The 13,558-nt window shown below is 47.8% G+C and overlaps 1 protein-coding gene across 6 annotated transcripts in view; it reads left to right on the top strand.

The window, feature by feature from the left end:
* The window catches only part of GTF2F1 (general transcription factor IIF subunit 1), a 208,776-nt gene extending 196,297 nt beyond the window's left edge, over positions 1-12,479 (top strand). For 5 of the 6 annotated variants that reach the window (XM_069604408.1, XM_069604411.1, XM_069604409.1 and 2 more), the window contains exon 14: positions 11,576-12,478. In XM_069604408.1, the coding sequence (XP_069460509.1) occupies positions 11,576-11,780 (205 nt within the window). In that variant the 3' untranslated portion in view covers positions 11,781-12,478. Of the gene's footprint in view, positions 1-11,575 lie in introns of all 6 variants that reach the window. The other variant, XM_069604407.1, reaches the window with a different exon arrangement.
* The last annotated feature ends 1,079 nt before the right edge of the window (positions 12,480-13,558 follow it).

Raw genomic sequence — 13,558 nt, 5'->3', positions numbered from 1 at the left:
GGGTCGGCCAAGCAGTGCTGCGCAACCTGTTCGCCTAAGGAGAGCCTGGTGAGGAGGTAAAATGCTTAATGTTGAGTTTGATGTAATGCTTAATGTTGAGCCTTGCCACCTCCCGTGGTTGTGCATGTGTATACTGCTATGTATTCTTTTATTCATGAGCATGTGAATCCATGCCAGACCCCATGCTGGAGAAGGAACAAGTTACTTACCTGTAACTGTTGTTCTCCAGCATGGGTCTGGCATGGATTCACATGCGAACCCTCCCGCCTACCCCTCTGCGGCTCTTCACTTGGCCATACTGCCTCTTCACGTGCTACCAAATCTGAAGATGGCATCCGCAACGTGTGGACCTCCCTCAAACTGACTAAGCACAGAATTATATAACCCCAATGGATTCCAGAACCTCTGAAGTGGTCTCTGGAAAAGTCAGAGTAACGGTTGGGGAGGGGTTGCTGGCCCTATCTCTCGCTTGCTTAAACCAAGATCGTGGTCTAGTCAAGGATCCCCTCCTAAATCTTCTCTAGGTCGGATGTAGAGAGATACTTAACTGAACTTTTCCAAACTTTTGGAACTATGAATCACAACCACAGGCATTGTTCAATCCAATAGTAAACCTGCCTGTACAGTATATCTTGTGGAACAGTTGATTCAAGAGGACTAGGCTCCATTCCATCTCGGGGTTGGACTTGCTTATAGTTGGAGATTTCATTCTAGGATTGCTCATAAGTGTTTTTATAAAGTATAGACGTTCCCTCTGGAACCCCTAAGGGTGAATGTATATATGTATTCAATAGTGTGTGACATTACTTGCCTGAAGGTTTCTTTGCTTAGTGTGTATTTTAAAGGCCTAATAAATAATTGTATACTGTTGTACTATGTCCAGCTGGAATTGTTGGACGGCTCTGTGGATTGAATTGAATTGATATTTTATTTCTATCGCGCTCATACACAAGTGTTTTCAAGCGCGACAAGGCAAGGGAGGGGAACAAGGGAGATCAAAGCACTATCTTACTAGGCCCAGTGACTTTGAGAACGCGCAAGTGCATGGGAGAGAGGGGAGGGGAAAAGTGCAAGGAAGGGGGGAGAAGTGGAAAGTGCGGAGCAAAAGGAGAACAGAATGAATAATAATAAATAAATAAAAGCAACAAATGTGGTAGTGCAGCCAGCAAGTGCTGAGTTTAAGGCAGCAGACGGGGTAAGTCAGATAAGTGCATGAAGGAAAAAAGGGGTTGCTGTATGGGTGCAGGTACAGACCTCAGTGCAAGGGGTGGCCCGGAGGCAGTACGGGAGGGTGACCAGGTGAGCAGAAACCTGGGCCCGGAGGACAGAGGGTGGCCAGGTCCACGGTGCCAAGAGAGACCAGATCAGCAGGGGAGAGGGGGCGGTTAGATGGCAGATGCAAAGGGGAAGGTCTTGAGGTGCTTCCGGAACCGGATGTGGTTTTCCTTAAGTTTCAGGAAGACAGAGATCTACCCCCAGTCCGTTTCTTTGAAAAACGACTGACCCTGAGGGAGTTAGGGGAGCGAAGCGCTCGAGAGGGGAGGTATTTGCAGAGGGATAGCTGAAGGTATTTTGGACCCAGGCCTTGCATCGATTGGGAGCTAATGGAGAGAATTTAGAGCTGGAGAGGTACAATCCCAATGTGTCATATTGTAGCCCTAGACCCCTCTTGCATCCCTCCTGTGGCTAAGCCTTGCCTCCCTGCTACCTACCTTGATTGAGTTTTGTTAGCACAGTTTTTCTGAAGTCCAATTAAGGGCTTAGTGAAACCATTCAACTGAGTCAGTACAAGACTCCACGCTTAGTATAAGGCTGTACCACCTGAGTTCATGGTAGCGCAACCAGAGCAGCCAGGCTTATCTTAGGAGGGAGAGAGGGCTGTAGAATCACACCTTCTCCCTTGCAGATCCGCCAGAGCGCCTGGGGACTAACTCTGTTGGTGATGGTGCGCGGTACAAGGACATTTAACATTTAAAAAAATGAAATTGTAATACAAACGGTCCAAAGAAATACTGAAACAGTATTTATTGTAAAAAATAAATGGTTTATTTAAATACAAGTAGGCCCAGATAAATCTTGGGGGAAATAAGTACTATCACACTATATATAACCACAATTCTAAAAACACAACCCTATGCTTGAAGGTACACAGACCAAAGCATATAACCTTATTTGGAACACCTAACAGTAGTTCTAGGGAAGTCCAAACCTTTTCATACACATTCAGTATAGGTCACTCCTATTCTTGGGGAGTAAAAACCAATGGTTAGTTTCACAATTACATTCAGTAATGCAGGGCAGTAGACCCTTCCAGTTGTACAGTGATCCTTGGTACAAATCGCATAATCAGTCAACTGGACAATATACCTTTGGTGAATAGTTGAACACACTTTCTAGGTGCACTGAAAACCTATAACTACTTTTGTCATAACACACAGTTATACTAGGTGGGTAAAGCCCAAGGATGTAATATTCAATTACAGGTGCGTTTGAGATCAGTGAAACACAGATTGGGATGAGCAGTAACTCTGGTAACTTATTCTTGGGAAGGCACACAGCAAGCTCAAAGCAAGTAAAACCCACATACTTTGCTTAACCTCCCAATGAAGGGGAAAGTAAAACGCAATGTTACACTTTACTGAATGACTCTGTTATTCTCAGTAGGCAACAACCTCATACAGACTTATTCTGGACAGGCTAGCAGCAAGTCAGGGGAAGCCAGAACCAGTTGGGGGACACGCATACAATTATCTTCAAAGGACTAAATGTTGATCTCCGACCCGCAACGCATTTGTTTGTGGTGCTTGGGTGAGAGTCACATTACCGATGACTGTTCAAAATGGCAGTCGCTGACTGCCAAGGCCTTGCGGGAGCGTAAGGGGAAGCTCCAGGTAGGTAGGGGTTTTAAGCCCACTAAGTCCTGTGCTTCTAAATCAAAAACCAAAGGGGTGTCCACCGACGACTCGAGGGGACACTCCGCATCGGGAGGAGGCCCAGGGTTCTCGGTCCCAGAGTAGTTCCCGCCATTCTTCTTCCTCGTGGCGGAATTCTCGGAAGCGCTGTCACTGATCGCCTTCCCCGTCCTCCTCCGAGGATGGAGCAGCGAGGAAAGTGGCATGCCCGACAAAGTCCTTGACTCCAGAGGAATGGGCTGCCTTTAAGGAGCAGATGCTAGTGATATTTCAATTGTAGGGCACGGTTCCGGTCGCGCCTTCTAACGAAGCCGGCAAGGATCGGTCTCGTACCGTGGCTCGTAGGCCTTCGGGCTCGTGTCCGCAACGCGACTCGCACCGGGAACCTTCGAGGTCCCGTTCTCCTGAAGACTTTGTACAGGATGATCTAACAGATCAAGGTCCGTCCTCTGACCCGGTGTTACCTTTTCATCTCACTTTACAGAAAAGGGTGGCAGTTGCTTGGCAGTCACCGGAATCTCTCCTGGCTGTTAATAAGTAATTGACAAAAAAGTACAGCCCTTCCGTTAACGACCCCAGCTATTTATCCACTCACCCCACTCCCGAGAGTTTGGTGGTTTAGGCGGCTAGGGCCACCTCGAGGCAGGCAGCGTACCCACCATCCCTCCGGATAGGGACGACAAATGCTTCAACGGTTGGGTTCGGAAGGTATTTTCTGCGGGGAGCATGGCATTGAAATCAGCCAACTCCACTTGTGCGTTGGCAAGATTTTCACACACTCTGTGGAACTGTTTCTTTAGCGGCTGAGCATATTCCTGAGGGGGAAGAAAGGGAGGGCTTCCTTGCTCTCGTGCAAAACGGCAAGGATGCCTTGTCCGAATCCCTTCAGTTGGTTTTGGATGCGGCCGACAGTATTAGCCAGTTCATGGCTGCGAGCACCGTTATACGCAGATTTGCTTGGTTGCGGAAGTCTGGGTTTGCACCGGATGTGCAGGCTTGTCTTCTCAACATGCCATTTGATGGCGCAGATTTGTTTGGCAGCAAGGCTGATGAGAGCCTAGAGAGGTTGCAGTCGTCATATGCTGCGGCAAAATCTTTAAGCGCAGCTGTGCATCAACCTCCTCCTTTTTGTCCTAGGGGACCGCAGTGAAGGGGAGGTTCTTTTCGTTACTACTCCCCCTTTGGTAGAACGAGAGGGGCTGCCAGTCAAAGGGGCCAGCAAAAAAGTACCTGTGGTGGTCGGGGAAATAGACGTGCCAAAGCCGCTCAGGCAGCTGCCTCTTTGCCTTCAGGCGCTGCCGCAGTCGCTCCAAAACAGTCATGAGGCCATGTCCTATGGTTCGCTGGTTGGGGGCAGGCTATCTCAGCATCTCGAAGAGTGGCGAGCCATTATTTCGGATGCGTGGGTTCTGGATACGATAGCCCACAGCTACTGCCTTCCCTTCCTAAAGCGGTCTCACGACAATCCACCGGGGAAACTCTTTGAAGCTTCCAGATCCGCTCCTTGTGCAGGAAATCTTAACCCTGCTGGAGAACTGGTGCCTGTAGCGGAGAGGAACCAGGGTTGGTATTACCCTTATTTTTTGATCCCAAAGAAAGACTGGGGATTGAGACCCATCCTGGACTTGAGTTCGTTGAACAAACTTCTCAGGAAGGACAAGGTCGGGATGGTTTTTCTTTCTCAAGTCCTCCAGGCCCTTCAAATTCAGTATTGGTTGGTGTCTCTGGACCTACAGGATGCTTACTTTCATGTACCGATTCATCCCAAGCACAGAAAGTACCTGAGGTTTATGTCTGGAGACTCGCCCTTTCAGTTTCGGGTCTTTCCGTTAGGATTGACCTCCGCCCGAGGGTCTTCACCAAGCTAATGGTGGTGGTGGCAGCGTACCGCAGGCAAGGGGGGGATTCATGTCTACCCCTACCTGGACGACTGGCTTAACGGGCGCTCTCCCGAGCAAGCATTGGATCACCTCTGTCTCACCTGCCGCTCCCTCCACAGGCTGGGCTTCTCCCTCAATTTCAAGAAGTCGCATCTGACACCTTCCCAACAGCTCCAGTACATTGGGGCAGTATTAGACACGTCCTTGAGGAAGTGCTCTCCTCCCAAGGTGAGGGCTCACCACATTGTGCAGATGGTGGACAGGTTTCAACATGCCCAGAATCTCCCGGCTTTCTAAATTCTTAAGGTTGCTCGGCCTCATGGCTTCCTGCATTTTTCTGGTGCCTGAGGCCAGGCTGCGAATGAGATCCCAGCAATGGGTCCTCAAGATGCAGTGGTCGCAGTTCTCAGGCAAGATGTCGGATCCCGTTCAGATTCCACTCTGTCTCCCAGGATCCACTGTGGTGGACCAACGAAGGGAATCTGATGAAGGGGGAACCGTTTTGGTAACTATGGCCGAAGGTGACTGTAGTGACAGATGCTTCCCTCACAGGATGGGGCACTCATGCCGAACACTTGACCGCGAGCGGTCGTTGGTCTCCGTCGGAGTCCAAACTCCACAAAACCTGAAGGCTTTTCTGCCGGCTGTGCGGGGGAAGAGTGTCCTGATATTGACGGGCAACACAGTGGCCATGCTTTAACTCAACAAAAAAGAGGGGCTAGGGTCACTCCCGTTGTGCAGACGAAATGCAGCTCTGGTTCTGGGCCATCCAGCATGGAATTTCGGTCTCGGCAGTTCATCTGGCCGGAGACAGAAATGCGGCGGCGGACACTCTGAGCAAGCAGAGCATGATCTCTCACGAGTAGGAGTTGGCTCAGGAAGTCCTTCAGGAGATCTTTGCCCTTTGGGGAACCCCATAAGTGGACCTCTTCACCACCAGTGCCAACCGGAAGTCCGATAGATTCTGCTCAAGGGAATTTCCTCAGAGAGGAGTCTTGGGAGATGCGTTCGTAGTGGATTGGTCATTCCCACTGCTGTACGCGTTTCCTCCAGTCCCCGTCATTCCTCAAGTGTTGCAGAAGTAACGGAGGTTCTGTTCCCACATGATCCTCATTGCTCCGGATTGGGTCAGGAGAGCGTGGTACCCGTGCCTTCTAGAAATGTCCATCTGCCCTCCCCGCCGCCTTCCCTACCGAGAGGATCTGCTCTCGCGCGAGGGAGGTCAGGGGTCTCTATCCAGAGGTCAAGACTCTCAACCTTCACACTTCGTATCTGAAACGTTGACATATAAGGATTGGGACCTCCCGGATGACGTGATGGAGGTGTTGCTTTCAGCCAGGCGGCCAGCAACAAAATCCTTGTACCGTTGCCGTAAGCTCTGTGACTGGTGCAGAGGACAAAATGTTGATCCTTTTCAGTGCTCCATTCCTATGGTTTTGTCTTTCTTGCTTTCTTTGGCCCACGGGGGCCTTCAAGTGGGTACCATTAAGGGTTACCTGGCGGCGCTGTCGATCTTTAAGCGCTCGTCTGAAGAATGTTCTTACTTCAAGATTCCTCTTGATTTCTCAATTTCTTAAAGGACTAATGTATTCCCGCCGTCCCCTTTCAAGGTGCCGGTTTGGGATTTAAATTTGGTTTTGAAATTTCTCATGGGTGCTCCGTTTTAACCTTTGCACTCTTGTCTTTTGAGATTTTCATCCTTCAAGGCTGTGTTCTTGGTTGCGGTTACTTCCGCTCGCAGAGTGAGTGAATTGCAGGCACTTTCATCTAAGCCACCCTTTACTGTGTTTCACAAGGACAGGGTTGTACTGAGGGTACGTCCCTCTTTTCTACCCACGCTAGTATCTGAATATCATTTGAGTCAAAAGGTGGTTCTTCAATCTTTCTACCCTCCTCCTCATCCTGGTAAAGAAGAGGAGCGTCTCCATCGGTTAGATCCTAGGAGAGCGCTTAGCTTTTACATTTCTAAGATGTCCAGGGTCAGAGTGGACGATCAACTCTTTGTAGGATATGCTGGACACCGATTGGGCCAGGCTGTTAACAAACAGACCTTGTCCAGGTGGATTATCCTCACCATTACAGAGTGTTTCCGATTGGCGGGTAAGGACCCACCTGAGGGGTTGCAAGCGCATTCCACTAGGGGCGTGGCTACTTCCACCGCCCTCCAGTGGGGTGTTCCTATTAGGAATATTTGTGATGCCGCTACTTGGGCTTCGCTCCACACCTTTGTTAAACATTACTCCTTGGGTGCGATCCATGGGCACGATATGGCCTTTGGTAAGGCAGTTTTTATTCCGCCATCTGATGGGGTACTCTAAATTCCCTCCTCCGTTTTCTGGTACTGCTTTGGGAGTCTGTCAAAGATGTGGAATGCGTTGGAGGACACAATCCATTCGAAGAACAAGTTACTTAACCAACTGGTAACGTTCTTTCGACTGGATGTTCCTCCCACGTATTCCACATCACCCTCCCAGCCTGCCCCTCTGGAGAACTTCCTATCTGATTGCAGATTACGTTTCTGCAAGGCTCTGTGCAGTCAAGCAGGCATGAGACAGGTGCCACACGTTTGGTGGGAAAAAACATAAACTGATGCTACGGGCGCTGTGCGTCCTATTTATAACATCCGGCGATGTCGCCCTCGATGGAGGCCTTCGAGGGACATCGACCCAACGTCATCAATGCAGGACGCCCTCTGCCGAAAAAGTTTCCGAAGTGCACAACTGTGGACATTACATGTCAAAGATGTGGAATACACTGGAGGAACATCCAGTCGAAAGAACGTTACCAGTTGGTAAGTAACTTGTTCTTCTAAGGAAGAAAATATGTTAACCATACTTTAGAGAATAGTGCATCACACATTTAAGATAAGAACGTTTGTAACTGTTCACTCCTTAGAATTACAGTTATCAACCAACTCTTTACAAGTAACTAACTTATTAAACACTTATTTACTTTTCTAGGCAAAAGGTCCAATCCCTTCAAAGTCTTTCCCTTATTCCTGGAGCATGAGTGTTCTCAGTGGCTGAAGGGGGGGGTCACTAGGACTAGTGACGAACAGGCACTGTCAGAATAGGTTCTTTAGTAGCAAAAGTCAGAGTTCCTTAGGAAAACTGGGCAAACTGGTGAGTACTTTACTTCTAGGGTTCGAAGAGGGTCCAGGGGCTTCGCAGAAGACACCCTAGCAGGATTCTAGCAGTGGGACTGGGTGCACTGGATTAGAGGCCTCCCCAGCACAGAAAACACCCCACAGCTACACAGAAATCCTAACAGGCTTAAGGTAAGTACATACCCAAGCCAACACAGTACCTCAGCATTGAAGAAGATTTTGCAGCAGGATACTTAAGGGTCTGCAGCCAAATACCCGGTCACTGGATTCCTTGTCGTGGTGATTGAAAACAAGGCCGCAGAAGGAACTTTGCAGCAGGGATCGATGAAGAAGGCTCTAGGCAAGGTTTCCCTCGTGGCTGAATGTGGTTCTGCGGATTTGGCGCCTTTTCAAAGAGCACAGAAGAAGACAGAAAATCGCAGTTGAATTCTCATCGTTACAAAGGTCAAGCACTCTGTTGAGGGGACTTTTCGAACTTGATTCGTGTCTCTGGAGAATCCACCATGATGCCCACGAAGTTTCAGCTAGATTCGGAATTCGAAAGACTGTGCACCACACAGTGGCTCGAGGTCCCAGGGTATTGGGGTATTGCAGCAACGCAAGGTCGCAGCAACCCGTGGGATGGCTGAAAATGCAGGTCTTCTTGGGTCTCACCGGGCTCTGGGTCGTCGTTTTCGGAGTCCCCAGGTCGATTGGAAGGAAGGGCTACAGCAGGCTCTGGTTACACAGCAGGCTCTCCGGTCGCTGCAAATCGTTTCAGCTGCTTTTCCTTCATCATCCTCTTCGGTTTCAGTTCCAGTGGTCGACTTTTCGTCAGCTTCCAGGTTCGCAGTATTTATCAGGAATTACAACACAACTTGTGCTTTCTCTCCCTGCATTTTACAAGAAAGGGCGGTCTGGTTGTCCAATCAGGACAGCAAGCTACCCACTGGGATTTGACCCCATTCAAGCAAGGTGTAAAACAAAGGGCTGTGGAGTTTTGCACTCCTCTCTCAGACTGGATCCTGGACCGGGAGTTCAGGGGACTCCCACCTAAGATAAAAATCACACAAAGGAATTTCCCGCCCTGTATGTCAGTGGAAGGAACAAGAAACAACAAACACTAAAATGGGGAAAAAAGAAGACGGGGGGGCCATTTTGGTAAAATGGGCACCCTTGGGTACCTTTACTGCAGCTGTGAACACAGCCCGCGGTAACGTTGCAACAAATTAATACAAGGTATCACTGCCACTAGCCATTGAAGGTAAGCTTGTCCCTGTAACAGAATTGTTACAGTTTTAGTGTGAAACGGGATACATTGTATTTCCCCAGCACTACACATAAGGTGGGGTGTGCAGGTTTCACAGAATGAAAAGTTAAAGGGATCCAAAAATCCTTTCTACCCTTGGGAACCGTAGTTCTCTCAAGGTTAGCACAAGAAAGTTAAATGGGGAGCCCCAAGGGCAACCCAGCAACAACAGGCACTTATTGCCAATAAGTTGTTAAAAAGGATAACTTTAAAAAGACACTATGGAGAGTCAAAAAACATGACAGACATAAAAAAAGAAGTTTCTGTGAGTGTGGAAATAGGTTCCCACTCACGGAGGTATTAATGAAAAATATCCCACTAGTAAAGCAGAAAGTTCTGGGGTTGACCCAGGTCAGGGAGATTTACCAGTTCTGTGAAAATCTTAACTAACAGACAGAATATCCCAATACAAATGAACCCCAAACCTTCGAGCAATCCTTTTGTCATGCTACTCACACTCCCTACCCATGCCCCTGTGACTTGCACACTTTTTGCTCCTTAGCTGCAACGGTCCTCACACCTTTGTTTCTTTATTTTTGTTATGCCCTCCGATGCCTCATGGTTAGTTTGCACAATATAAAACCTGTAAATGAATAAATCCATAGCAGAAGCTTGGATCAAATTGCTGGAGCAGTAGGGCAGATGGTAAGGCCCTGCTTAGAGGCTGTATTCTGGATGCCAATCATATCTGGGGATGCTGTGTACTTAGCTTGTCTATCCCATAGCTCTAAATCTCTGCAGGCATGTTCCATACTGGGGCAGGCAGACTCTAGCTAATCGCCCCTAGGATAGGACCTATGGCAGCTTCTAGTGAGCCCACTGGGCTTTCCATAACTGAAATGTCATCGCAATCACTTGGGTCGCCTGAAAATATACATGGATTCTGCAAAACCCTTGAAAGAAGCTCCTTCCCATAGTACAAACACGCTTTGGGCTGCAAGTCCCTGGGCATAGAAACACTCTAAAGCCACTCACGCCATTTTTGTGGTGATGAGAAACTGATTAACATCTCTGTCAGACATCCTCACCATCAATTACTTGAACGGGATGTAACTCTGCTTCACCAACAGAGAAGAGGGACTAGTGTTGATCAAGTAACTTCATTTAAAAGTGTCAAAATAACCCAAAGAAATATGTAGATCGGTGGAAAAATCACTATTAATGAGAGCGTAGTGGACATCATGCACACTCAAAACCAAGTTCAAGAACTCTGATGCTTGAAAAGAGAAACAAAAGAACCAGCATTGCGACACACCAGGGCACAGCGCAAAAACACAGAGGGAGGCATGAGCATATGACAGCTACTTGACTCCAAAGGATCAGAGGTCAGCGTAATTCAGAAGGAAGATGATTGAAAACACTGAAAAACAATAGAGCAATGCCAAGCCACATGCCATCGCAGGCAAGATGGCTGATTCTGCCACAACAGTGTGCAGGTTCTCTGATGCATCCAGGGGCGAAGAGCAGAAGGCTCTGGGTGGCAGATACTGAAAAAAGCACAATTAATTGCAGAGATGTGGTGCAAGATTACTCTTGTCGCAAAATCTAGGATGGGAGAAAATCAAACATCAGATGATCCTACAGAAAATGTTACATCCACGGTGTGCATATGGAATGTCCAAGATGGCAACAGAGGAGGGAATTTTAATAGATGAACTAAGGTTTGCATAGGTTTCCCTCTCTACTCTGAGTGTGTAGATCCCTGTGTGAACTTCAAGCGGAATACCTATACTGGGGATTGTGGGAAAACCCGTTGAAATTGAAGCAGTTTGGCAGCAGAAAAACTGAATAGAATTTTGAGTTTAAAATCTTCTTTTGTCATAGGCAATGTGTGCATACACGGATTGGGCAATTTGTAACTTCTTGTACACTTGCAATACAAGTGATTTGGCCCCACCTGCCATTTATATATGACATTATTACAATGTTAATACCAATCAAATGTTTTAATAATTGCATGCTATAATTGCCATATATCTCCCTTCATCAGGCCTTTCCATGAAGCTTCTTTGTTAGTGTAATACCTCTACAGGTGACCACCCAAGTATCGATTCCTTTCAAACTCATTCGTATTATAATATAAAACTAAGTGCGTGGTTGTTTCAACTGCATTTGCAGAGAGTCAACAAGTGTGTTAACTATGGGGCATGCCCATCCTGGCTTCAGGTTTTTTCATAGTATTCAGTAAATTGAATTTCATTAATAGATAAGATCTTCATATGTATGGGTCTGGTAGTGTACAAGAGATTTGAGGGGTGGGGGCGGCCAAGTTATTAAACTTGTGTAGATTTCAACTGTTTTTTTTGTCATGCTTTGGGCTCTGCGCCATTCTCGTTATATATAAGGTGCTTTGGACTCCATACATAAATAGCTTTTCTTATTCCTACAGGGACGTGCAGCTGACTGAAGAAGCAGTTAGGCGATATCTGACTCGCAAGCCTATGACCACTAAGGACCTTCTTAAGAAGTTCCAGACCAAGAAGACTGGCCTTAGCAGCGAGCAGACTGTCAATGTCCTGGCCCAAATTCTGAAGAGGCTGAACCCAGAGCGCAAGAACATAAACGACAAGATGCATTTCTTTTTGAAGGAGTGAGGGGGAAAGCTTCCTTGGGGCTTTGCAAAGGGAATTATGTGAAGTGATAGGTGGGCTGGCCCGGAACATCGGCAGGAGAAATGGGGCAACGCTCCCAAACAAACATCCGTCGCCGGGACAGCTCGGCCACCAGTACAGTGTCTGGCCCTCATGCGTCCCAATGCAGAAGCCCGCCTCCAGTGCTTCTCAAGGGCAGACCCCTGCGACCTGGTCCTCTATAGCCCGGTCTCGCTTTCCTTCCATGGAGCTGGGGCTCGAAGTTCATTGTGAGTTCTTATCCCATGCCAGTGATGCAGAACCTGGAGTCCTGGTGCTTTTAAGGCTGGTTTCTTATTCATCATGCTTGTACAGTTGCCATGCAATGCTATCACTTTTGTAGTATTGGTCCTCAACCTGTTTCTGGGCTCACCATTGTATTCCCCTTGCCCACTGGTTTTGTAGCTCATCTTTACACTTTGAGGATGTGTTTGCAGTTTGTTTTATTGTCCGATTTATTTATGTCCAACTCTGAAACTCCCATTTAGGCCTTTTCTTTTTCTTTTATATATTTTCTTTTGTTATTTTTCTTTAGTGTCCTGGCACCCTTCCTGTACCAGGTGAAACAAATGCACAACCCTATTTTGTGTACATTTAGTATGCTGGCTCTGTACAGAGATCTCAGTATTAAAGACTTAATAAAAAAAGGCTCCTTCACTTCTATGTTACTAAAATTCCAGCTTTGGATGTCGGGATCTTTGCTCTCTCATATAGAGTGCTTCCGGTTTTACATAATGCATGTTGGAGATGTCCTCTTGCAACTGCACAGCCAACCAAGGGGATTTAGGCATAAGTGGCTGTTAGCATGAGGCTGACGGCACATGTGTGCTGGTGATGCAGTGCTGGCCGTCTGTGCTTCTGTGTCTGGGTGGTCGTGACCTATTGCTATGCTGGTCAGCAGGAGTTGCGCTCTGTGGTAGGGATCTGGTGTTTGGTGTAGAGCTGTGCGGTTCGGTGGTAGGCTTCTGCCCCCAAAGATGAGGGTGGGGCGGGGGAGTCGCTTAGTACTTTGTGTTAGTATGGTGCTTTAAATTGATGGGCTGACCTGCAGGTTTGCAACTATGCAGATTTTCAGAGCGATGCAGATATCACTCCTAAGAGAAATGTAGATGGTGGCGGGTGGTACTGCATGGTGATGCAGTGCTGTGTGGTTCTGGTGTACGTGGTCCTCTGCAGACCTTATTTTGAAGCGAAGATGTTGACGCTCCATCTCGTGACTGCGGTGAGCGGCAGCCCTGGACCGCTTCCTCCGAGGGATGCTTTGAATGCCAGAGATGCTTTACATTATCTTCTGAGCTCCTCCGAGACATTCCTCGCCATCACTGTCACCCCCAGAGCGGCCGCCATTGATCAGGAGGTGTGATTCCTGTGTCTGGATGGAAAGTCTTCCGCCCGCTCAGCCCTCGCCTTTTATGGTGAGTATGCCTGGTGGAATTCAAAGGAAAAGTGCACTTAAAGGGAATCTTTTATACAGGGAAAGAGGCAGGACACTGGACTGTCAGTCTAATGTCAACGCAAGCAGGTAGTTCAGTTAGACAGCACTTTTGTAATTTTTTTATGTGAAGATCTGGACGGTACAGCTCCTAAAACAAATATTTGCACACACCAATAGTAACTGGGCACCTTGGAACAGAATGGGCCTTCTGATAAGGCTGGTCAAGTGTTTGATTTGTTGGAAAGCACCTCAGCTCTTTACCATTACTCTACGCCAATGAAGGCCACTCCTGCAGCAGGCTGGGCCG

The sequence above is a fragment of the Ambystoma mexicanum genome, chromosome 3q (assembly GCF_040938575.1).
Source record: "Ambystoma mexicanum isolate Mex_15411 chromosome 3q, UKY_AmexF1_1, whole genome shotgun sequence".
NCBI classification, from domain to species: Eukaryota; Metazoa; Chordata; class Amphibia; order Caudata; family Ambystomatidae; genus Ambystoma; species Ambystoma mexicanum.
This window is presented reverse-complemented; position numbering and strand designations above follow the sequence as displayed.